The sequence below is a fragment of the Herpailurus yagouaroundi genome, unplaced genomic scaffold (assembly GCF_014898765.1).
Source record: "Herpailurus yagouaroundi ecotype Mexico unplaced genomic scaffold, PumYag 218, whole genome shotgun sequence".
NCBI classification, from domain to species: domain Eukaryota; kingdom Metazoa; phylum Chordata; class Mammalia; order Carnivora; family Felidae; genus Herpailurus; species Herpailurus yagouaroundi.
Genome location: NW_024412449.1, coordinates 4,924,390 through 4,948,263, shown reverse-complemented (window position 1 = coordinate 4,948,263; position 23,874 = coordinate 4,924,390). Strand labels below are relative to the sequence as shown.

Genomic DNA, 23,874 nt, shown 5'->3' with positions numbered 1-23,874 from the left:
AACATATATTTATGTACTTGCATATATTAAGAGAATTTGAGGGGCAACTGGGTGGCTCAGTAGGTTAAGCATCCGACTTCAGCTCAGGTCATGATCTCATGGTTGGTGGATTCGAGCCCCAAACTGTGCTGACAGTGCAGAGCCTTCTTGGTTCTCTCTCTGCCCTCCAGGATTTGAGCTTTCTCTCTCAAAATAAATAAATAAACTTAAAAAAAAAAAAAAGTATTTGAGAGGGTGATTTAGAATCTCAATTATAAATCTTCAAGGCAGGAATCTTGCTTATCTTGCTGCTAAGGGAGGTGAATGGGCTGACAATAGTGGCATTAAAGCCTTATACTTGCTAAGTCATCTGTCTAAAGGGGATAAACAGGTTGTTTGTTCTCCCAACACCTAGAGGCAAGATTTTTACTTAGTTATTACAACATTACCACAAACTTGTGGATTCTGCAAAGGTTGCCTAGCAACATTACAGTTAGGAACATTGGGTGGTGAAAGAACAGGAAATTTGAATTAGATATGCCCGGGGCAGGTGGGCATAACTCCATCCCTCCAGTACAGTGAGTGCTGTACTCAGAGAAGCATGAAATTTAAAAAATCAGGACAATAATTTAGAATTTCAGTTAGGGCATTGCTGCAGTTAAACCATAACATTGTGCCATGTTCTCAGCTAGAGGAGGTAGGGCCTTGGTTTCGTACTCATTTTGGCACTTTTGTTTTAAAGAACACCAGCTTTTTTTCAATTATTCCAGAAACATTTATTAAGTACCTTCTCAGGGGCCAAGGCACATTGCTGGTCGCTGGTGCTCTAAAGACAAATAAAACTTGATCTCAGCCCTGGGTGGAAGGGAAGCCAGACCAGTGAACAAAGACTGTTAACAGAGTCCATGCCAAGTGTGGTTAGAAAACCTGGTTCCCGGAGTGTCTCTTTTACCTAGAAGTGGAGAAACTTAAGAAAAGGCTTTATAGAAGAAATCGTTCTCCCACTGAATCTTGTTTCCAACTTGTAAAGAAATTCTTTCTTTCCTTCAGTCATTCTATGGAAATTTACCTCTCCCATTCTGTGGGCAGAACTTGGTGCCAAGAATTCAAAGTACTGGCTCTGTGGACCAAGAACTCTTCCCTCCCGGTTTGGAAGCCAGGCCCTTTTGCTCTAATCTACTTCAAGGACCTCCCAGTTTAAGGAAGCAGACAGGTGGCATGGTTAAGAGTCGAAAAAAAAAAATGTTAAAAGAGTGTTTACCTCCAAGAAGAGGTAGCTGGGGTACTTCTGTACCATTTGAATTTATATTGAGATAGAAAAGTAAGCCAATCAACAAATATTTAAATAAGGGCTCTATTATCACTCAGAAGATATTGAGCACGTAAGCCATGTTAGAATACTGCAATAAACAAAATAGAAAAGGTTCCTATATTCAGGGAACTCATTTTCTAGAAGGGGATAGTAATAAATAAACAACCAACACACTTTGAGATAGATATAAGCCTGTTAAGGAAATAACAGGGAGTTGTGAAAGAGTGAGGGGGGAGGGGAAGTGAGCTTGCATGGATAGCCTCAGAGGATACAGAATTCCTACATAGAACGGGCTTAGAAGCAACATTTTAGTTGGGGAGAAGTTATCTACTGGGCTTTAAAGTTTTGTTTTTGTTTTTTTAAGTTTTTTTTAAATATTTATTTATTTTTGAGACAGACAGAGACAGAGCATGAATGGGGGAGGGTCAGAGAGAGAGGGAGATACAGAATCTGAAACAGGCTCCAGGCTCTGAGCGGTCAGCACAGAGCCCGACGTGGGGCTCGAACTCATGGACCGCAAGATCATGACCTGAGCCGAAGTCGGACGCTTGACCGACTGAGCCACCCAGGCGCCCCTTAAAGTTCTTAGGAAACACACTAGTTTTACATACAACTCATGCTAATGATCAATAAAAAGTAGTTTTCTGAAGTTACTTTTTTAATTTTTTAAAATGTTTTATTTTTGAGAAAGTACAAGCATGGGAGGTGCAGAGAGAGGGGAACAGAAGATCTGAAGCAGGCTCTGTGCTGACAGTAGAGAACCCGTTGTGGGGCTTGAACATGAACTGTGAGATCATGACCTGAGCCAAAGTCAAGACACTCAACCAACTGAGCCACCCAGGTGCCCCTAAAGTTATTTTTATTTACACTTACATGAAATTAAGAAAAGCAATTCAATATGGTCAACTATCCACATCAAAGGCTTATATTGCCATGAGGAGTGAAGAAGAGGCGGTGGTATTGTAGGAAGAGTGCTAAAAATCATTCCTTGGGTTTGGCCACCAGGGATCAGAGAATGCCTCCCCTTGAAACATAACAAAAGGGTAGAGTTCCAGTCTTTCAAGAGCTTAACGCTAAATTTGGATTAACATACAAAAAAGACACAAAAGCAAATATCTGGAGAAGACAGCTGTTTTCCCCTCACTGCATCTTCAAGTATGTGATATCAGGGAATTTCCCATGTGGTATTTTTTTAAATACAATTTATTGTCAAATTGGCTAACATACAATGTATACACTGTGCTCTTGGTCCATGTGGTAAGTACTAAAATGTGTTTCCATTATTAAAAATTCAGCTTGAGTTCCGTCTTTGAAAAGTGTTAGAACAACATATATGGTCAAGTGTTAATATTCATAAAGTGCTACAATAAGAAAACAGACAATAGAAATAAACATAAGTGGCCACTGGCACATGAAGACTGTCCAACCATATGAGTCAAAGCAACAAAATTAGGGGGCTTGGATGGCTGAGTCAGTTAAACCATGGACTTCGCTCAGGTCATGATATCACGGCTAGAGCTCAAGTCCAGAGTCAGGCTCTCTGCCGTCAGCCCAAAGCCCACTTCAGATCCTGTCTCCCCCATCTCTCCCCCTCCCCTGCTCTCTCTCTCTCTCAAAAAACAAACAACACATTAAAAAAAATTACATTAACAAACATTAAATATCCACTTATGTCCAGAATTCATGACCAGGGTACACTAATCCACTGCTAGTGAGAACGTAAATTGTCTTCTTTTGGAGGTCAGTCTGGCAGTTTATATCCTTTGACCTAGTAATTCTCACTTCCATGAATCTATCTTTAAAAAAAAACAACAAAAAAACCTCAAACAACACAGAGACAAAAAACCACGCGAGGAGTCAGAATATTCATCACGGGGTTATTTACAACTGAAAAATTCCAGAAACTTTCCTGTGCGACTCTAAAGGGCAGATGAGATCACAGTTTGACCGGGCACTAGAGTGATTTCTTCTCAAGGTGCATTTAAGTTTGCTGTGAAGTGGGCCAATCCGTTTTGCCAACACTTGCCCACGTGCTGGCAAACAAATATAAACACCGTGGCCGCGTGGTGAGCACTTGGTTTCGTGCTGGGGCCGACTGTTGGTGCCGCTGGTATTTACTCTGGACAAGTCTCGGGTGGACTGCCACAGCTTGGGGGAACTCACCTCGCTGGGGACACACCCGACCCTAACAGCCACCCTGGGGGGAAACTGAGGCTCCACAGGCCTTCCCCACAGCCGTTTCCCCGCCTCCGACTCCCGTCTGTGGGCCTTCCGGCTGATTTCTGGGTCCGGCCTAAGCAACGCGCTCAGTTCTCAAAGCTCCAGAGGCCCGAGTCACCATTTCCGGCTCAAACCTCTACCGGGGAACGTGACTGCCTACAGCCACGCCTACAACGCCCCCAGCGGCTCGCACCGAAAGGACACGGGACTGGCAGGAGAGCCACGGTGGTTTCCTGCTCGCCCCGACCCGGAGGAACCCAGAAGTGTTCCCTGGCCCCCACCTCAGACCCGAGAGCGCTGAGGTACCACGAGCAAGCCGCCTCCAGGGTGGCGTTCGGCTGGGCCTAGTCGAGCCTAGCACCCTTCGCTCCTCCCAGAGGGCCGCCTCGGCTGTCCCGTCCGGCCCCGACCGGGCGGTGCCCGGCCGGGTTCCCGGAGGTCGAACTCCCTCATAGGCCCGTGGCGCCCCGCCCGCCCAGGCCGTGCCGCCGAGGGCGGGCGGAGCCAGCGGGTTCGCGCCAAAATCGCGTAGCTGATCCCTCCCCCGCGGGCTACGTCGCGCCCTCCTTTTTTTTCAAACCCCGGGCTGGGCGGGGATTGGTGGGCTGGGCACTCACGTGGTTAACGGTCGCGGGAAGCCGCGGAGCCCGAACCTGCGGCTGGACCTGTGGGGACACCAGCCTCGGCGCCCCGGCCGCCCCGCCTCCGCTGGACAGTCCGCGCCGCCGCTGCCGACCCCCGCCACCGCCGCCCGCAGTCCCGAGCGCTCCGGAGCCGCAGCCCGCCGCCGCGCAAGTCCGCCACCGCGGCGACCAGGCGCGCCCAGTCGCACGTGGCGGACCCGCCCCCTAGGCCGTCCCGAGTCCTCGACTCCGCGGGCTTCGGCTCTCCGGTCCTCGGCCCCGGCCCCAGGGCGAGATGAGCTTCCTAAGCCGGCAGCAGCCGCCGCCGCCCCGCCGTCCCGGGGCTTCTTGCACTTTGCGGCAGAAGCTGATCTTCTCGCCCTGTAGCGACTGTGAGGAGGAGGAGGAGGAGGAAGAGGAGGAGGGCAGCGGCCACAGCACGGGGGAGGACTCGGCCTTTCAAGAGCCTGACTCTCCACTGCCGCCCGCGCGGAGCCCCACAGAGCCCGGGCCCGAGCGCCGCCGCTCGCCCGGCCCGGCCCCCGGCAGCCCCGGGGAGCTGGAGGAGGACATGTTGCTGCGAGGCGCCTGTCCGGGCGCGGACGCGGCGGGCGGCGGGGCCGAGGGCGACTCATGGGAGGAGGAGGGCTTCGGCTCCTCATCGCCGGTCAAGTCGCCGGCAGCCGCCTACTTCCTGGGCAGCTCGTTCTCGCCGGTGCGCTGCGGCGGCTCGGGGGACGCGTCCCCGCGCGGTTGCGGGACGCGCCGGGCTAGCGAGGGCCCCTGCTCGCCGCCGCCGGACCACCCCGGCACCCCGCCGCACAAGACCTTCCGCAAGCTGCGGCTCTTCGACACGCCGCACACGCCCAAGGTGAGAGGACACGGGGCCCGGGCGCCCCGAGCCCGCGCCCGCCCAGCCTTTTAAAAAGGCCGCGGCGCCAGGAGCCGAGCGCGGCGCTCCCCGGATTCGGTTACATAACCGCCCGGCCGCACCCCCACTCGCTCCCTTGAGCCGCAACAAAAAGTTGGCAGCCCCTCTTTCTGGCCCTGCCCAGAAGTTGTCCGTTAAGATTATGTAACTGAACAATGGGCCTCTTCTGGAACTTCTTCATCTTTCAAGATCGGCGCCGTCCAGGTGGCTGACGATTTCACGCCGGTCGAGTCGGGGCCGTGCCGAGCGTGTCAGCCCGGAGTGTGGCACTGATATAACGTGGTTTGGAAAGATGTTGGAGCGGTGCTGGCGTGGCCACCTGACACTCCCGAGGGCAGCAGCCATATGGTGCCTTTTAAACGCAGTGAGGGGCCCTGTAATTTGGGCGGCACACTCAGGAGTTCGGTTAAAAAATTTTTTCATGCGCTTACCGTTTCGTGTCATGTGGCCTTAAGGGGTTAAGTTGGAGGTATGCAGGGTGACTGCGCTTCGACTTGGGAGGAAAGGCTGGCCTTCCAAGCATTTCCAGCCGTAAAGATTCCTTAATTCAGGGTAGCTTTTAAGAATCTATCCGTGCATATTTATCGGGTAAGCGTTTGTTTACACCCTTGGGTTTGCAGTGCCTATGTGTGGTCAGCCTGACTAATGATTGGGGACAACCCAACTGTTAAAGCCAGCAGTGGTGGTGTTGTTTGGACCCTTGTGCTTTCAAACTGCTGATAACGTATCACAATGAAGGAGGTGTTCAGCACCTGTTTTTGAGTGGCAAGTGAGTATGCAGATTGCCACTTGTGGAACTTGAGAAGTAACAGATTTTAAAATGAACCCTACCTGAAATGAAGACAAGTATCATGTTTATAAGAGTAATATGGAAAATGGACCTTGTAAGTGAGTCGGGTTCAGTGCGGTTAATCCTAGACCTTGGGAAGAAGTGTGGTTTTTGTTTTTTGTTTTTTGAGTGTTCTTGTGTATTAAGGACATGCCCAAGGCAAGATCCCTTTAGAAGCGTGGGGAGGAGTCCAGCGAAGTTGGTTTTGAAAGCCCTATTTGGATGGGGGGGGGGGGGCCGGGAGGGAGCTTTTATGGGGCTCCCTGACTGCTTTGTATTTTTAGATGGATTGAAAGAGTTTAACTTTTAGACTCTAGAATAAACTTAATTTTAGTCTGCATTTCTATTCTTTCTAGTGTTAGAGGCCTATTTTATGTGGCTGTCTTTTTCAGAAAAGATGACTGGTATCCACCTTTCACTGTTCAAGTTAAGCACTGTTTATTTTCCTTGAGATGCGGTGGATTGTGTGTTGCTTTGACCTACACTATCAGCCATGAGAAAGGCTTGTTGAAGGTTGGGTTGAGAAAGCGGTCTATAGAATTTAGATACTAAAATTTTACTTTTCCTGCCCTAGAGTTTGCTCTCCAAAGCTCGAGGAATCGATTCCAGCTCTGTTAAACTCCGAGGTGGTTCTTTGTTCATGGATACAGAAAAATCAGGAAAAAGGGAATTTGACATGCGACAGACTCCTCAAGTGAATATTAATCCTTTTACCCCAGATTCTGTGTTACTTCATTCCTCAGGACAGTGTCGTAGAAGAAAGCGAACACATTGGAATGAGTAAGTTATTTAGTTTGGTTTCCTAACCATCCAAGGTTGATTTGTGGTACTTATCAAAATTTAATTTCATCTGAATGACATGGAAATTTATGCTCTGAAATTTTTCTGTTACTAGCACTTGCTTCCCAGGAGAGGCAGGTGGGAAGTAATCAGCTGTGGAGAAGAAGTAGTGTAAGAAAGGAAGGAATAAAAAGCCTAAATGGCTTGTAGGAAATCTGGTGTCAAAATGAAGCAGGCAGAGAGAGTTATTGATTATTTAGAAAGACTTAAATTTTGATATGTGCAGTGGTATTGGCTTGTAGTTAATCTGCATTTTTTTTCAGTAGGAACAGCATTTTAATCAGCTGAGGTATATCTTGTGATTACAAAATTAAGTGCTTTCTTGTCTGTTTTTATTCATTAAAATGCATTTTCACTGTACATCTATCAGATAAAGTTTTGGATCTCTAGTTGATGTGTCTGTCAGATCTACTGATGGAAACATACATAATGTTTTCCAGTTCTTGTGGTGAAGATATGGAAGCCAGTGATTATGAGTTTGAAGATGAAACAAGACCTGCTAAAGTAAATAGATTTTTATTTTTTTATTGTTTCTGAAATTTCATTTTCGACTTCTTACTTAACAAGTAACCATATATACATGTTAAATACACATTCAAACAAAACGTAATGATTTTTAAATTTCACACATAGGGCTATTATTATAGCAAAAAATCATTTTCATGTCTTTGTGAATATACCCCTTATTGTAGAGAATCACAATTACTGAAAGCAATATGAAGTCACGGTATACAACAGAATTTCATGAGCTAGAGAAAATTGGCTCTGGAGAATTTGGTTCTGTGTTTAAGTGTGTGAAGAGGCTGGATGGATGCGTTTATGCCATTAAGCGATCAAAAAAGCCATTGGCTGGCTCCGTCGATGAGTACGTATTAAAATTTTTGTCTTTTACTCTTATTCCCTATGGTGTTGCAAATGTTAAGATTTTACATAACCAAGTAGTGAAATTAATTCTCTCACTTTTGAGAAGCCATAATAATTTAATCAGATCCTTTTCATTTTGTGCCATTAATTCTTACTGAACTTGGTAAAATAATATGAGTAGTCTGATTTTGAAGGCTAACTTAAATTTCTTTTTCCTGGGAGCATCCATGAGTTCACAGTAAAATGGAGTTTTGTTTTTCCTGAGTCCTAGGGCCAGCAAGGTTCCTTCTTTGTAACTAGCATTTTTCTTTAATGGAAGCCTTTAGAAAAATCTGGTACAGAGTCTTAACACCCTCCCTCTCAAGGAAGTTATTTCTTCAGCATAATGATAGATAACAAGTCAAGTTTCTTTTATGAAGTTTCAGATAAATTAATTCAGTTTAGGCTTGAATAAAAATGATGTACCATTCTATCAATGTCAAATTTCTCCTAGGCAGAACGCTTTGAGGGAGGTGTATGCCCATGCAGTGCTTGGACAACATTCTCATGTAGTTCGATATTTCTCTGCATGGGCAGAAGATGATCATATGCTTATACAGAATGAGTATTGTAATGGTGAGTAATACATTGTTCTGTTTGAAACTTGTGAGTTCAGAAAAATGAACACCGAGGAAATGCTTATTTTTATCTGAAATCCTACTTTAACTCTGTGGTTTTTTTTTATTTTTTTAAAAATTTTTTTAAATTAAATTTTATTAAAAATCTTTTTTAACGTTTATTTTTGAGAGAGAGAGACAGAGAGAGAGAGAGAGAGAGACAGAATCCGAAGCAGGCTCTAGGCTCTGAGCTGTCAGTACAGAGCCCGATGCGGGGCTTGAAACCCACAAACCGTGAGATCATGACCTGAGCTGAAGTCGGCCACCCAACCAACTGAGCCACCCAGGCCCTCCCCCCTTTTATTTCTTAAAATGCAAAGATCAAGGAGCCTAACATGAATTTCAAGTTCATTGCCTACCTTGACGTTAAGTAAAAATTATAAACGTTGTCCCTTTTACCTCAGTAGTAGAATTGTGCATTTTGTGTGCATGTTAGTCACACCGATTTGGAGAGGACAGTGGACTTGCCATATGTATTTTAGCATCCCTAGCATGTAGCATAGTGTATGTGGGATATAGTAGTTAATAACGCAGGTTCAATGCATCTAGTTTTCCTTTTCCATTTCATTTTATGTGCTATTAAAACTGATACTTGGGGCGCCTGGGTGTCGCAGTCGGTTAAGCGTTCGACTTCAGCCAGGTCACGATCTCGCGGTCTGCGAGTTCGAGCCCCGCGTCAGGCTCTGGGCTGATGGCTCAGAGCCTGGAGCCTGTTTCCGATTCTGTGTCTCCCTCTCTCTCTGCCCCTCCCCCGTTCATGTTCTGTCTCTCTCTGTCCCAAAAATAAATAAACGTTGAAAAAAAAAAAAAAAAAACAAACTGATACTGGTTTAAACCAGTGACAGTGACTCTCCATTGTTCTAACTTCAGCCATTTGTCCAAAGTATTCTGTAATCTTGCCCCCATTCCCGTTTATCCAGCCTAGTGTACCACTAGAATCCACTCAGACTTTTTTTATTATGTTAAACTCTTTTAGTTCTCTAGCTTCGTTCGCCTCTCTCCCTCATTTCCCCTCCAAACCAACAAAACAAGCATCTATAGAAGTTCAATTTTGGACTTCTGGAGAGCTTTCGATTTCAGCAAGTCTTTCAAGGACCAACTTGGTTCCCCCTTTTTTCATTAAACCTTAGTCAAAACCCTGGTCTCAATTCTGATTCTTGTAAATACCTGTTATTAAATAGGTAAATTATTATATACACTGGATTTCCATTTCTGTATATTTGAATAGTAGAGAATTTAGAATTTAGTGAACAGTTAAGAGGTGATTAACAATGATTTATGTTTGTGTTACTTATTTTTGTTGACTTTCGTTATTTTTTCCTTAAATAAGACCAGCCATCTCATAGCTTGTGAATAAGTGGTGTAGGTAGTCGATTCAGATTTTCAGTATTTAAAAACATTGAACAAAACAGAAGTAAAAGAGCCTTTTCTCATGCCTTATTTCTTACTGAACTGTCATTTTATTCTCTACACTTGAAAGAATTAAGTGCTCAGTATACAGCATTGCTGCTAATTTGTTTCAGACATCTCTTGAAATGTTTCTATTCATATCATCAAAATATGTGTGTAGCTGTCTCTCATGGCCTTGTGGACTCTTCCGGTTTTTAACCTTCATTTTTCAGTTACTGTACTTAATATAGGGCTGTCTGACCATGTCTTCTCTACTCCGTGTTTGCTACATGCCATCTTCTAGTTTCTTTCTCTCTCTCACTTTGATGTGGCTGGTCCTCTTAACAAGGATTTCCGTAGCAGTCCGGGATCACAAATTTGTAACAATCTACCAAATAAATATGTGGTGGTGTAATTCAAATAATTTTGAGAAAACGCTTGGTCCTGGGGGATAGGGAGAGGTGAGTTGTCTTGCTAGCCTCTCATTATGAAGACTTTGTCCTAACAAAAACAAAACCTTGTCCTGGTATAAAGTTAAATTATAAAATAATCTTCTGAAGCAGTTTATTATTTTGGAACAGTATAAAACAAAGAATATACAGATCTTTAAAAAATAAATAGACCTGTGTGAAACAGGATTGCCTCAGTATAGTTCATTCTATGTAGATGAAAGCAAATAAGGCGATCTAGATACATTTGTAAACTCTTTTTTTGTGTCCTTTTGCCACCATTCTTCTCTCCACATAAAACTTTGAATGTCCTAATAATAGACCTGATCTTCAAATCCTTTTCCATAGTTTCACAGGGAAATGATTCTGTTATTTCATTTGTACATGGTGATTAACTGATATCCTTTACCGTGACTAAGTTTCTTTATTATCTCAAACACTCATTTGCATTTTAAGTCTTTTGTCTGGGTTTGGTGAGAGACTGAAATTTTTACCCATGGTAAACAAGTGTGGAAAAATGTTGATGGATAGGGGAAGAGAACCTGAAATATCAGTTGAGTGTCTTGCTCTTCTCTCACCTCTCTCTTTCTTTCAGCAATGAGATAGAAGGAACTGGCCTAGCTATAGGTACTGGACCCACTAAAAAGCAGCTGTATTCTATCTTATTAAACTTGGTCTAGGACTTCAAGCCCACTTGTCTGACAAGCTTATTGATCTCTCTTCTAAGCCCTCTTTTTCCTGAAGTTCAAAATTGGTACAAGTATGGAGAACATACTTAAGCCTAAAATATCGAGGTGTGTGATTTATTTTTATTTTTAAAACACATTGGACATTTTGCTATTTAGCCTTTCCTGACTAACAACATGTATCAGTATACCTCCCTGATTTTATTACCCTGGCTCTGATTTTATTATTCCTAACTAAGCTTTAAACAGATGTGGTTTGTTTTGGTTTTTGTTTTGTTTTGCTTTGTATAACTCCTCTTTTCCTTTGAGATAAGTTATAAACTTATAATGTTTTTAATAAAACTTGTATAAACTTACAAAGTTTTTTAAAAGTATAAACAAATTAGCTGGTTGGTTTGATTCTATAAAAGCAAGTTAAAACTATACTAAGACACTGGTTTTTACCTATAAAATTTATAGACGACTGTCAAGGGTGTGGGAAAACAAGTATTCTCATATATTAATGATGGGAGTATACATTCGTACAGACTTCTCTATGGGGGATTGTGTGTGTGTAAGTAAAATTGCCCCAGATTTGTCTTCCAAAACCCTCTTAGCTATAAAAATTTATCCTGTATATAAGATAGTATCTCTCTCACACACACACACACGCTTGAGCCACATACTAGTATTGTTTTATGATTATACATACTATAAAAGCCAGTAGTTTTTTTTTCTATGAGATATATTAAATGTATGTTGTATGACCAATGTACAAAGTTATTTCTTAGAATGTAGTATATAGTAGCAAAGGAAATTATTTTAAAATGTTCCTCAGGAGATTGGTTAGTTCCTTACCATTCAGTTATACAGTGGAATTGTATAGAGACTTAGGAGAGAACAAGGTAGTCTTTGTGTATTAGTAAAGAATGATCTTCAAGATCATGAAAATGTTACCATTTGTGTAAAAAGGAATTGAAAAAGATATATAAGAAACAAATAACATTGGTTTATTCTGGGAAAAAGAACCAGGTAGGATGCTGGGGTATCTGGATGACACAGAGACTTTATATTTTGTACCTATGTGAGTATATTACCTGTTGAAAGAGTAAGATTTTGATATCACAAACAAGGAGGAGGGAATAGGTCCTATAAAATGTCACTTTCTTTGTTGAGTTTGTGACCATTCAGTAAAGATGGAGAAAAATATTTCAGAAAGAAGAAATTGCTAATTTTTTCCATGTTCGTTAGGTGGAAGTTTAGCTGATGCCATAAGTGAAAACTATAGAAGCATGAGTTACTTTACAGAAGCAGAGTTGAAGGATCTCCTTTTGCAAGTTGGCCGGGGCTTGAGGTATATTCATTCAATGTCTTTGGTTCACATGGATATAAAGCCTAGTAAGTATTACAAATTCTCTGACCTGTGTTCTTTAGTGTTATAGAGAATAAATGATTTCATTAAAACAACATGAAAACATACACGTCCATGGGGCACCTGAGTGGCTCAATTGGTTAAGTATCTGACTCTTGATTCTGGCTCAGGTCATGATCTCATGGTTTGTCAGTTTGAGCCCCACAATCAGACTCTGCGCTGTCATCACAGAGCTTGCTTGGGATTCTCTCCCCCTCTGTGCCCTTTCCCAGCTCGTGCTCTGTCTCTCTCGCTCAAAATAAATAAACTTTATACGTATGTATGTGTATATATACATATGTCTTACTGTGTTTTTTCATTGTTTTAAATTTTTTTTTTTTTAACGTTTATTTATTTTTGAGACAGAGAGAGGCAGAGCATGAACGGGGGAGGGTCAGAGAGAAAGGGAGACACAGAATCGGAAGCAGTCTCCAGGCTCTGGGCCATCATCAGCCCAGAGCCCGACGCGGGGCTCGAACTCACGGACCGTGAGATCGTGACCTGAGCTGAAGTCGGACGCTTAACCGACTGAGCCACCCAGGCTCCCCGTCATTGTTAGTTTTAAAAGAACTTTGAGCCACATGTAAGTATTGTTTTATGATTTCCAGACACCTTTTCCCTTGTTATCTCAAAATATTTGAGACAATAAACTAATTTTTATTAAAAGTTGGAAAAATTTGCCACGTCTTATGGGAACTGTATAGTCATGAACTAGGTAGTACTCTGATTGGGAGACTGAGAATCTGTTGTTTAAAGCCCTGCTATTCTAGGGTGCCTGGGTGGCTCAGTCGGTTGAGCGTCCGACTTTGGCTCAGGTCATGATCTCGCGGTCTGTGAGTTTGAGCCATGTGTCAGCCTCTATGCTGACAGCTCAGAGCCTGTAGCCTGTTTCGGATTCTGTGTCTTCCTCTCTCTCTCTGCCCCTCTCCTGCTCATGCTCTGTCTCTCTCTCTGTCAAAAATAAATAAACATTAAAAAAAAAAAATTAAAGACCTTCTCTTCTGCTAGGCTATGAACCATAATCCTAAAGTAATGCTGGTACTGGTAATGGGGTTGTTAGAATCAAATGAGATATGTGAACATGTTTTTGGAAACTTAAGTGCTATACAAACATGGTGGTATTTCTAGCCTATATACCATGAAAGTGTTACTGTATTATGCAGAAAACAAATGGCACATGCAGTATGATTATCTTATATTAAAAAGATGCAAGTGCATGCTACAATGGCATTTTAGTGCAAATCCCTCTCATTTTGTTAAAATAACCTCATAATGTACATACTGTTTTAAAACTTGTCATATGTCATCTCTACCTTTTTGTTTCAGTAAATTTTCGTCTCCTTTAATACCCAGATCATGCTTAAATTTTCCCCAGATGTCCCAGGTTCTTGATGGCTGATTTGTCCATACTAGTATCCATTTCAGGACTATGTGTTGCATCTTTTTTTTTCTTTTTTTTTTTTTTTTTTTTTTTTATGTTTATTTTTGAGAGAGAGCGCGTGGATGGGGGAGGGCAGAGAGAGAGGGAGACACAGAATCAGAAGCTGACTCCAGGCTCTGACCTGTCAGCACAGAGCCAGATGCAGGGCCTGAACCCACAAACTGTGAAATCGTGACCTGCTCTGAAGTCAGATGCCCAGCCAGCTGAGCCACCCAGGCGCCATAATTTTTTTATAATTTTTTAAAGCTTATTTATTTTTGAGAGAAAGCGACAGCATGAGCGGAGGAGGGGCAGAGAGAGAATATCCCACGAAGACTCCACACTGTCAGCACAGAGCCAGTGCAGGGTTTGAACTCCCAAAACCATGAGATCATGACCTGAGCCAAAACCAAAAGCCAGACGCTTAACCGACTGCGTCACCCAGGTGCCCCTCCCTTGCATCATTTAGCTTATTCCTCTTTCCTCTGTATTTCCTACAAAGTGGAAGTTATAAAAGGTTGATGAATTCAAGTATGAATTTTAGGCTAGGTGTGTGTGTGTGTGGTTTTTTTTTTTTAATGTTTATTTAAAGTTTTTTAAATGTTTTTATTTTTGAGAGAGAGAGACAGAGCAGGGGAGGGGCAGAAAGAGAGGGAGACACAGAATCCAAAGCAGGCTCTAGGCTCTGAGCTGTTAGCACAGAGCCCAATGCAGGGCTTGAACTCACAGACTGTGAGATCGTGTCCCGAGCCAAAGTTGGACACTTAGCCGACTGAGCCACCCAGGCACCCCCAAGTGTTTGTTTATTTTTGAGAGACAGAGCACAAGTGGGAGAGAGGCAGAGAGAGAGGGAGACACGGAATCCAAGGAAGGCTCCAAGCTGTCAGCACAGAACTCATGAGTCCATGACCTGAGCTAAAGTCTGATGCTTCACTGACTGAGCCACCCAGGCACCCCATAGCTAGGTGTTTTTAAGTTGACTTTAATGAAGTTTTTTGGTTTTTGTTTTTTTGTCTGTGGAAATGTGTGATTTATGAGAAATTAAATCATTTTACACAACCTACTTTAATTCTGTAAGTTACATGAAGAATTTCTTACCTATGTGTAAACAACTCAGATTTTTATTTTCAAAAGGGAAAATATAATATTTGGACTGAAGGCAGTAAATATGAATAGTAAGATTTAAATCACTCACACCTTGTATTAAGTGTCAGACGAACACAGTGGACCCTTATAAGTACCAAAAGTTTTTCATTAAGGCATGTGAATTTTAAAATTTCAAATTCACAAATACCATCGTAAAGTAAGTTGTCCTATAAATAAAGTGAAGTTGGAAAGAGGACTTCAGTAAATATAACATTTATGAACTCAGTATTACATTGGTAGAACTGTTAAAGTGAAAACTGTCACTGAAACTTATGTCAATCATAAACTTACTAGAATTTAAAGAAAAATATGTGTACAGCAGAAATGAACCACAGAGCTACATTGGGATGTAGATGCTGTATGGTTAGCCAAACTCAAGTTCCATTATTTGTATGTTTTGCACCAGCCTGTAGCATTAGGTTAAAATTTATAATTTTGTAGCATCACAAATTACTACATTATTACTTTTTGTATTGTTTCTAAGTAGTTAAAGCCGAAGATCAATGTGTAGATGACAAGGGTCTAATGCAGTAGTTTCCAAGTGTTCAAAGATCAGTACTAGGCAAGAAAATATGTTCCTAGAAAATACAACCCCAGTTCCTATCCCCTGAGATTCTTACTCTCATTGGCTTTTGGGGTAGAACATATGAGAATCTGTATTTGAAAGCTTTTGTGATGATTCTGTTGCACGGCCTTGTTTTTTGAGCTTTGGTTATAGTATTAATTGTTAGTGCAGCTTACATAATTAATTGTTTGACAGGTAATATTTTCATATCTCGAACCTCAATCCCAAATGCTGCCTCTGAAGAAGGAGATGAAGATGACTGGGCATCAAACAAAGTAATGTTTAAAATAGGTAAGAAAAAAAGATGACCAGATTATTACCTTAAAATAAAGTAAGAGGTTGTTTAACTCTTGACTCTATTTTTTTTAATACTTATAGGTGATCTTGGTCATGTAACAAGGATCTCTAGTCCACAAGTTGAAGAGGGTGATAGCCGTTTTCTTGCTAATGAAGTTTTGCAGGAGGTAGTTTTTTTTCTTTAATAATCCTGTTTGCTTTATAACAATGCAGACATTAAATTTTTAAGCTAATAATAGGTAAAATGGTCAAAAAAAAAAAAAAGCCTAAACCATTAGCTGGGTATTTAATTTAGCAAAATTCAGTAAAGGCAGAGATTTATAGTATTCAACAATGGTGGAGTTGTGGTAAAAGAGAATTTCTCATACATTACTATTAGAACTATAAAATGCCATAGCCTTTTTGGAGATCAAAGAGTTTGTATCAATGTTTTAAAATCCTGTACCCTTTGATCCAGAATTCCCATTTGGGAACAATGTAAGTAAGTGTTTAGCAGTAAGGGAACAAAAATAAATAATGACATATAGTTAATAGTACTGTTTCAGAAAGAGTGTGACCAAAAAAAAAAAAGTGACAAAATATTTCGTGGTAAGAGTTTTGAATGCAAGTGGAACATGTAGAACAAATAAATTGTACGATCCCATTGTTCTTTTTATACGTGTATGTATATTTGTAACCTGTCCATATATACGTGTTTTGTGTTTTCATATGAATGCCCCCAGAAGGATAGGAGTTTCTAAGAGTTGAATCAAACCACTGAAAAAGAGAAGGCATTTACTTTTAGAAATGTATTTACCACTCCCCTCCCAAAGTATGTATTACTTTGTAATTAAAAAAAAACTCCTCAAATTTAGCTTTTTCTCTGAATAGGTCTTAAAAGTTAAATGTGGCATTGGATATTTCAATTTAGTTCTATTTCTCACTTAAGCCATCACTGTAACTTTACCTTATTTTGGGTGTTTTTATATTAAAAAAAAAATTTTTTTTTTAATTTTGCAGAATTATACCCATCTACCAAAGGCGGATATTTTTGCCCTTGCCCTCACAGTGGTATGTGCTGCTGGTGCTGAACCTCTTCCTAGAAATGGAGATCAATGGCATGAAATCAGACAGGGTAGATTACCTCGCATTCCGCAAGTGCTTTCCCAAGAGTTTACAGAGTTGCTAAAAGTGAGCATTTTTTTTTTTGTATATAAAGCACTTTTTATTGAAATGGTTTAATGTTTTATTAAATTGCCTGTCTTTACCTTAATTTTACTTATCTTTTTAAGGTTATGATTCATCCAGACCCAGAGAAAAGGCCTTCAGCAATGGCACTGGTAAAACATTCAGTATTGCTATCTGCTTCTAGAAAAAGTGCAGAACAATTACGAATAGAATTGAATGCTGAAAAATTCAAAAATTCACTTTTGCAGAAGTAAGTGAGGGTTTTTTGGAATGTTTTAACTTTCATTTTCAAATTTTAATGAGATGACTTAGGCTTTTTGTCAGTGAAGGCTCTGGTAGTCTGGTATGCTGTACAGTTAAAATTTGGGGATTTCTGCCTTAAATTAGTGTTTGTGATCTATTAATTTGTATTGTTCCTCAACTTTGAAATTAGGGACTTAAGAAATTTTTAATTATTTTATTTTATTTTATTTTTTGAGAGAGAGAGACAGAGAGACAGAGTGTGAGTGGGGGAGAGGCAGAGAGAGAGGGAGACCGAATCCGAATCAGGGTCCAGGCTCTGAGGCCGATATGGGGCTCAAACTCACGAACTGTGAGATCATGACCTGAGCTGAAGTCAGATGCTTAACTGAGCCACCCAGGCACCCCTGGACTTAAAAAAATTTTTAAGACTAGCAAGTATTTGCAAGTGGTAATAATCCCCAATCCCTTTGGCAAAAGCTAAGTGAGCCTGTACAGGTTTTTTCCCCCCTAAACGCTCACCATAAATCAACATTTTCCTTCATTTTTTCTATTTATTTTTATGAAAGGATTAAATTCATGTCAATTAGGTTAGTAAATGAGTCTCATATTTGATCTGAATGACCTTTGATATTTTCACTAAAATGATTGGAATGTTAATTCTAATTCATTTGCTTTATTGCTGATTTTAATCTAATAAAACTGTCTTGAAATATTAAAAGGTTTATTTGCCACTAGTTTGATAGCCATCATAGTTCATACAAATAGGAAGTAGAATTTTCCTTTTATCTCTATTATATAGAGATAGTTTCACAATATGAATTAGTAGTGTTGTTTGAAATTATTTAAGATTCAGTGTCCTCTTTATTAGCATCTTTATTACTTGTGTTTAAGTGTATATGATATTTTAATTTTGAAAGCACAAAATAAAATCATAAATTTAAGTTGTTTGAGCAAAAGCAAAGTTAATATTGTAGTTTTTTCCTCAGTTATATCTTTAGAATAATGATGACATGCTAAGATCTCCCAACTGACAATATAGTTATATGTTTGGCCTCCTATGATCCCTTCCTGGGATTAAAACAATAGGTGAAAAGTCTTGTTTCCTATTTTTATGTTCTTAGAGAACTCAAGAAAGCCCAGTTGGCAAAAGCTGCAGCTGAGGAAAGAGCACTCTTCACTGATCGGATGACCACTAGGTCCACCACCCAGAGTAATAGAACATCTCGACTTATTGGAAAGAAAATGAACCGCTCTGTCAGCCTTACCATATACTGAACTACTCATTTCCCACCTCCCCCAAAAAACTGTGACAAGAGGAAGCTAGGTTGAAATCACTGCTAGAATCCAGTTTGCAAATTACTTTCTCAATCGGTGTCAGTAGTTTTACTGAAATACCTTTAGGACTTTTACTTGTGAATTACAGTTGAAAGCTGTATTTTGACCAGTGCTATATCAGGCTTTCGTCTAGTCTTACTAGTCTGTCTTCTGTAGGATGTCAGTCACTGTTGGATGTTACACCAGCCTTTCCAGGGTTAACCACTGTGGTGGTGTGCTGCTTATGGTTTGCTGTTGCATTGTAATAAAAGGTGACTTTCCCTGTAGTGACCTGTAAAAAGGACTCAAGGGCTTTATTACAAACATATTCTCCCTTTGAAAAGGGAAATGCTAAGAGACTCAGTACTACTCAGCCTTCAGTGTACCTGTGTGTCAATCTTATATTTCTTTTTTTTTTTTTAATTGTGAATTATACTTGTATATCCAACTGGGAGCACTTTGTAGGCACTGCATGAACCATGGAATGATAATTCTGTGGAAGTATTGCCTTGTGAATTTGCTGCTATTTTAGTTTTGTCCTTGCTGTAAAATTGTAGCATTAAACAATCATTGTTGTTAATAGGCTTTTTTTGGAAAACAATTATGTGAAATATGTAGCTGCTCTTGATGACAAGCAGCTATTTGCCTTTTTTTCCTTTGAACTTTGAAGCTAGTGCATTGGAGTAATGCACCTTTTTTTCCCTTTTGGATTGCTGTATTAATGTAGTATAATTATTACTGGTTTTGTAATTTTTCCTGATAATGCCCTTCCCTGACCCTTTTTAAAAATGTTCTCTCCCTCCACCCAAGTTTTGTACTTGATTGTATTGTTAGTCTGTTTTTAAATGTTTTCCCCGGTTTCTCTTCAATATTTGTGTATATAAACTAATCTTGGCGATAGTGTACATAGCTGTTTGTAATGCCAGAATGACTTCTGACTATTCCAAGCTTTTCACAAAATATATTTTATCAATGATTAGCCATTTGACTAATAATACTGGCTAACCAGACATTGCAGAAGCAAAAACAACATAGAATTTGTCTGTCGTATGTTTGCCTATTAATTTTGGTTTGAAACATGTTTGCACATGTCTGCTTGACTTGTGTTTTACTAACATTGATTGGCATATTAAAAGTCACTCTGAGCTTACCATAATTGTCTAAATCTTGTGATGCCTGTTTTCTACTATTTTATGTCTACTATCACATTTTAACATTTAGAGTATAATGTATATAAAGTACTAAAAGCAGAGGACACATTTTTGATAGAATATGAAACATTTATTGTTTAATGATGAGCTTTAGTCTACATCAGTTACATTTTGTGATTGAAGAAAAATTTGTCCATCAATCATAAATGTTTTTCATTTGTCATATTTAATATTTGTTCATCACATTGTATATTATACATTTGATCTGCTAGAAATGTAATATAATGTAGGTTAAAATAGCTTTAGATTATTAAGTGGATGTAATGACTCATAATTTTCTAATTTGAGCTGAGTCACAAAAGAGAGCTTTAAAATGAGGTTGTAACTCAGTTGAACTAGGCTGGATTTTTTAAGAATTAAGAGTGCAGATTCAAGTGATAAACAGTGCTAATTCTACGTGACATCTTTTTCTGATGTAGATTAGAACCAGAGTAAGGTCACACACACACACAAAAAGATGTTACAAGATCCTTGTGCTTTTTGATCATGGGTAAACAATTTGTTTGATTAGGGTCTATATCTTCCCACTATAAACATTTCTAATAACTTTATTCAGCTTTTAAGCCTATGGCATGCTAAACACATTTTAGAGGTGTGAAAGGAATTAGTGTAGGCAGGAACAGTAGAGAAGAAAGCTGATCAGTGTGGGTGACAGCCTAAAAAGCTGCAAAGACTGGAGTAGGTAACACATTTCAGTAGTCACTGACGACAAAGCTATAAAAAGTATAATTGGTGTATATTGGGATCACTCAAAGTCAAGGTGCATTTTTCAAGTGCACTAGCTTCAAAGAAAAAAAATCAGGTGTTTTTCATCAAGTTGATATTTGCAGTAAAATTTTCACATATTGTTTAAGAATATTAAGTAGGAAAAAATTGGTTTTCTAAGAAGGAATTCTTACCATTTGAAAGCTGAGGAGAGTTGGGCTTATATTCATTCACCACAGGATACTTACATTGAGTGCCTTCTATGTGCTAATTAGTGGCCCAAAGACCAGTAAAAAATAGTCTTTGCCCCTTGGTACTCAGGATAAAATAGGGGAGACCCAGGTAAACATAAAATGACATAGTAAGTGCTATGTTGGAGGGATTCTACAGGTAGAGTGGTAGCTCAAAGGACAATTAGATAGTTTGGGAAGATGCTGGTGGTAGAGCAGTGAGTAGATGCAGGGGATTACATGTAGACTGGTTTCACAGCTATTGTTCTGACTCAGGGTAAGAGTAAAGAGGGCCTGAACTAGGACACATGGGATGGACATGTGGTTGGACACATGGGAATAGGGTTTTCATTAGCTGGGAACACTGCACACTGAACAGGTTTTGTTTGTTTTTATAACAGAATGAGAACTTGTTAGCATAACACCAGGAGGAAGCTACAACTGCTAATATTGAAGCATTGAAGAATTTTCCAGAAAAGTTAACTGGAATGCAAAGTTAAATGCCCGTTATTTTTTGAGACATATGTAACAGATAAAACTTTTGGAAAGCTTACTTTAGTAAGGAAGAAGCATTTTAAATATTGACTATGCAGTTGGGTAGGAGGAATCCTACATTGCAGTTGAGTGCAAATGGAATTGTTGCCTTACATTAACTTGCCACGAATCCAAGCCAGTCCCCTTTAATTAGTGAGCTAATGTCTTGAAGGGCCAATTCTGAAGCTTTGGTTTTCATTTTCACTCTGTTCCAGAGGTCAAGAAATAATGGTATTTAAAATATTGCTAACAGCTTAATGCTTTAAGCTGTCTTCTAATTCTTAAAGCAGAAGCAGCATCCTGACATTAGAGTAGTTTTCCTCCCCAGTTCACCTCCACAAAGCATCTCCCTGACTTTAGCCAACAGATCAAATAAGTCATTGCATCCTTAAGGTATATTTATTTGTGAAATTTTTAAAGGCCAATGAAAGCGGTCGACAAGGAGGATGGATCAAAAAAGAATTTGGAAAGTGTTTCGGATATTGTGAAAATCCTAAGTGAAGCCTGAAACTAGGAATTTGGAGGAACCTGCCTCATTCAGTATTTTGAAGGCATTTGTAGAACTGTAAAAAGCATCAATGAACTGATTTGACATTGCAGAGTGAGTGGATCTAGAAGTTTCTCCTGCAAACCTGGTTGTATTGTTAGAAATCTCTCAGAAGCTCAGCAAGGTAGATTTTTGTAAAACTGGAGGAGTAAGACATCATTGAAACTTACCCTTTCCCAACATTAAGCTGTTAAAAACTTTGAGAAGCATTCATCTGAACATCATTGAACTTTTTTTTTCTTTGTGGCAGATGACCCTAATTTTCAATGCAGTTCAAAGGTCTCTGGAGTAAGGAAAAATATCTATGTATGCTCTAGGAAGATTTACCAGGAAAAGATGACATGTTCTGTCCAAACTTCATTAAACTAAGAGTCTAAGAAACCTCGGCCAGTCCAGCCTATGAAGAAAAATACCTCAAGGAACATTTATATCATAGTTCATATTGTTTAGTTTCATATGGTTAATAAATATTTTGGAGAGCATTATATTTGTTTTGAGTTTTGACATTCTTATGAAACGGGTTTCCAGGTCTGGAATTCCAATTTGTGCCTACCAATCCATTATGCCAATGGGAAATTCAGTGTACAATGCCTCCATTAGGATGATTATCCAGAGAGGGGTCACCTTTTTGCAGATGAAGAGGCTGAGGTAAGTTAAATAACTTAGGAACTCAGTTTGGTAAGTAGAAAAGACAGAATTCTGACTCAGACGTTATAGCAAAGAAGCCTGCTTTTTCAAGACCTGTGGAAGTTGATAAATACTATTTAAAAGAAAGAGTGCAGGCAACAAAGAGAAAGAAGGGGCAGTCTGAATATTGGGGAAATTGGGAAGTCTGGTGTCATGGAAACTAAAAGAGAAGTTTGAAGGAGAAATTAAGTGTGACTATATACAGAAAAGATTAAGAAGTGACTTAAAGCTCCCTGAAGGCATCTAGAGTGGAGATCTTTGGTGAGCAGTTTCAGTAGAGGGGTAAACAAAAGCCAGATTACAGTGAATTGGGATATAAATGGGAGATGAGCAAATAGAGACAACAAGTATAAATCATTTTCAAGGAACATGGCTTGAGAGAGAAGGGCAAGGGAGGAGAGGACTATAGTTAGAGGAGAACTGGGTTTTGCTGTTTTCACTACCACTTGTTGATCATCTATTATGTGCTAACTGTTTTACAAACGTATAATTTAATCCTCATAAAAACTATGACAAAATCCCCATTTTGCACATGATATTTAGATAGGTAAAAGGAATTTCCCAGATGATATTGCTACAAAGTTTCAGGATTCAAATTTAAAGTGTTTGCCTTGGGGGGCACCTGGGTGGCTCAGTTGGTTGAGCCTCTGACTCTTGATTTCAGCTCAGGTCATGATTTCATGGTTCGTGGGATCAAGCCCCACATTGGGCTCTGTGCTAACAGCTCAGAGCCTGCTTGGGATTCTCTCTCCCTCTCTCTGCCCCTCCCCTGCTCACACTCTTTCCCTCAACATAAATAAACATTAAAAAAATATAAAGCATCATAAAGAAAAAAATTAAGGGGCGCCTAGGTGGCCCAGTCAGTTAAGCATCTGACTGTCTCAGGTCACAATCTCATGATCTGTGAGTTTGAGCTGTGGGTCGGGCTCTGTGCTGACAGTGCAGAGCCTGCTTTGGATTCTGTCTCCCTCTCTCTCTCTCAAAAATAAATAAACATTAAAAAAAATAAAAAAGTGTTTGTCTAGGGGCACCTGGTGGCTCAGTTGGTTAAGCGTCTGGCTTGATTTCAGCTCATGTCATGATCTCACAGTTCCTGAGATGGAGCCTTGTGTCAGGCCCTGTGCTGACAACTCAGAGCCTGCATGGGATTCTCTATCTCTGTCCCTCCCCCACTCTTGCACATGCATACTCTCTTTCTCAAAATAAACATTAAAGAAAAAGAAAGTAAATAAAGTGAACCACTAACCAAGTTCATAGGAAATCCTCTAAGCCTAGAGCAGATGGATGTGGATGAGACAAGTTTGAAAGTGTTTAGAGGAATGCAGGAAATGGGGGAGGGGAATTCCAGTATGATGGCTCCTTTTCTGAAAGAACTGAATCCTATGAACTGAAGTGCCTGAGGACAGAGCTCATGTATGGGAGGAATGCTGACTCACTCCCACTGCCTTCTTTCCTTCTGAATGAGGTGGCTAAAAAGTTTTCAGAGTATAGGATATGGCTCTTTAAAGCAATGTTTCAAGGAATTTTTATGATTTGGGGAAATGCATGTTAAAGTGAAAAATCAGGAAGCAAAATTATATATAAGCGATTTTTTTTAAAGCATTAAACCAAAGAACAGAAGGCTAACATTGGCTGTCATT

At 40.2% G+C, this 23,874-nt stretch overlaps 1 protein-coding gene across 2 annotated transcripts; it reads left to right on the top strand.

Annotated features, from left to right (window-relative positions):
* The first annotated feature begins 3,399 nt into the window (after positions 1–3,399).
* WEE1 (WEE1 G2 checkpoint kinase) lies at positions 3,400–22,029 on the top strand. Of its 2 annotated transcripts, none has more exons than XM_040456912.1 (11): positions 3,400–5,005; positions 6,469–6,674; positions 7,175–7,238; positions 7,427–7,599; positions 8,092–8,213; positions 12,009–12,155; positions 15,495–15,590; positions 15,678–15,763; positions 16,596–16,766; positions 16,868–16,915; positions 18,128–18,167. In XM_040456912.1, the coding sequence occupies exons 1-11, from the start codon at positions 4,430–4,432 to the stop codon at positions 18,164–18,166; spliced, it is 1,728 nt and encodes a 575-aa protein (XP_040312846.1). In that variant the 5' UTR covers positions 3,400–4,429; the 3' UTR covers position 18,167. The 2 variants fall into 2 exon arrangements, with proteins under 2 accessions (XP_040312846.1, XP_040312845.1); XM_040456911.1 differs by having other exon boundaries at positions 3,407–5,005; positions 16,868–17,013; positions 18,128–22,029.
* Positions 22,030–23,874: the final 1,845 nt, after the last annotated feature.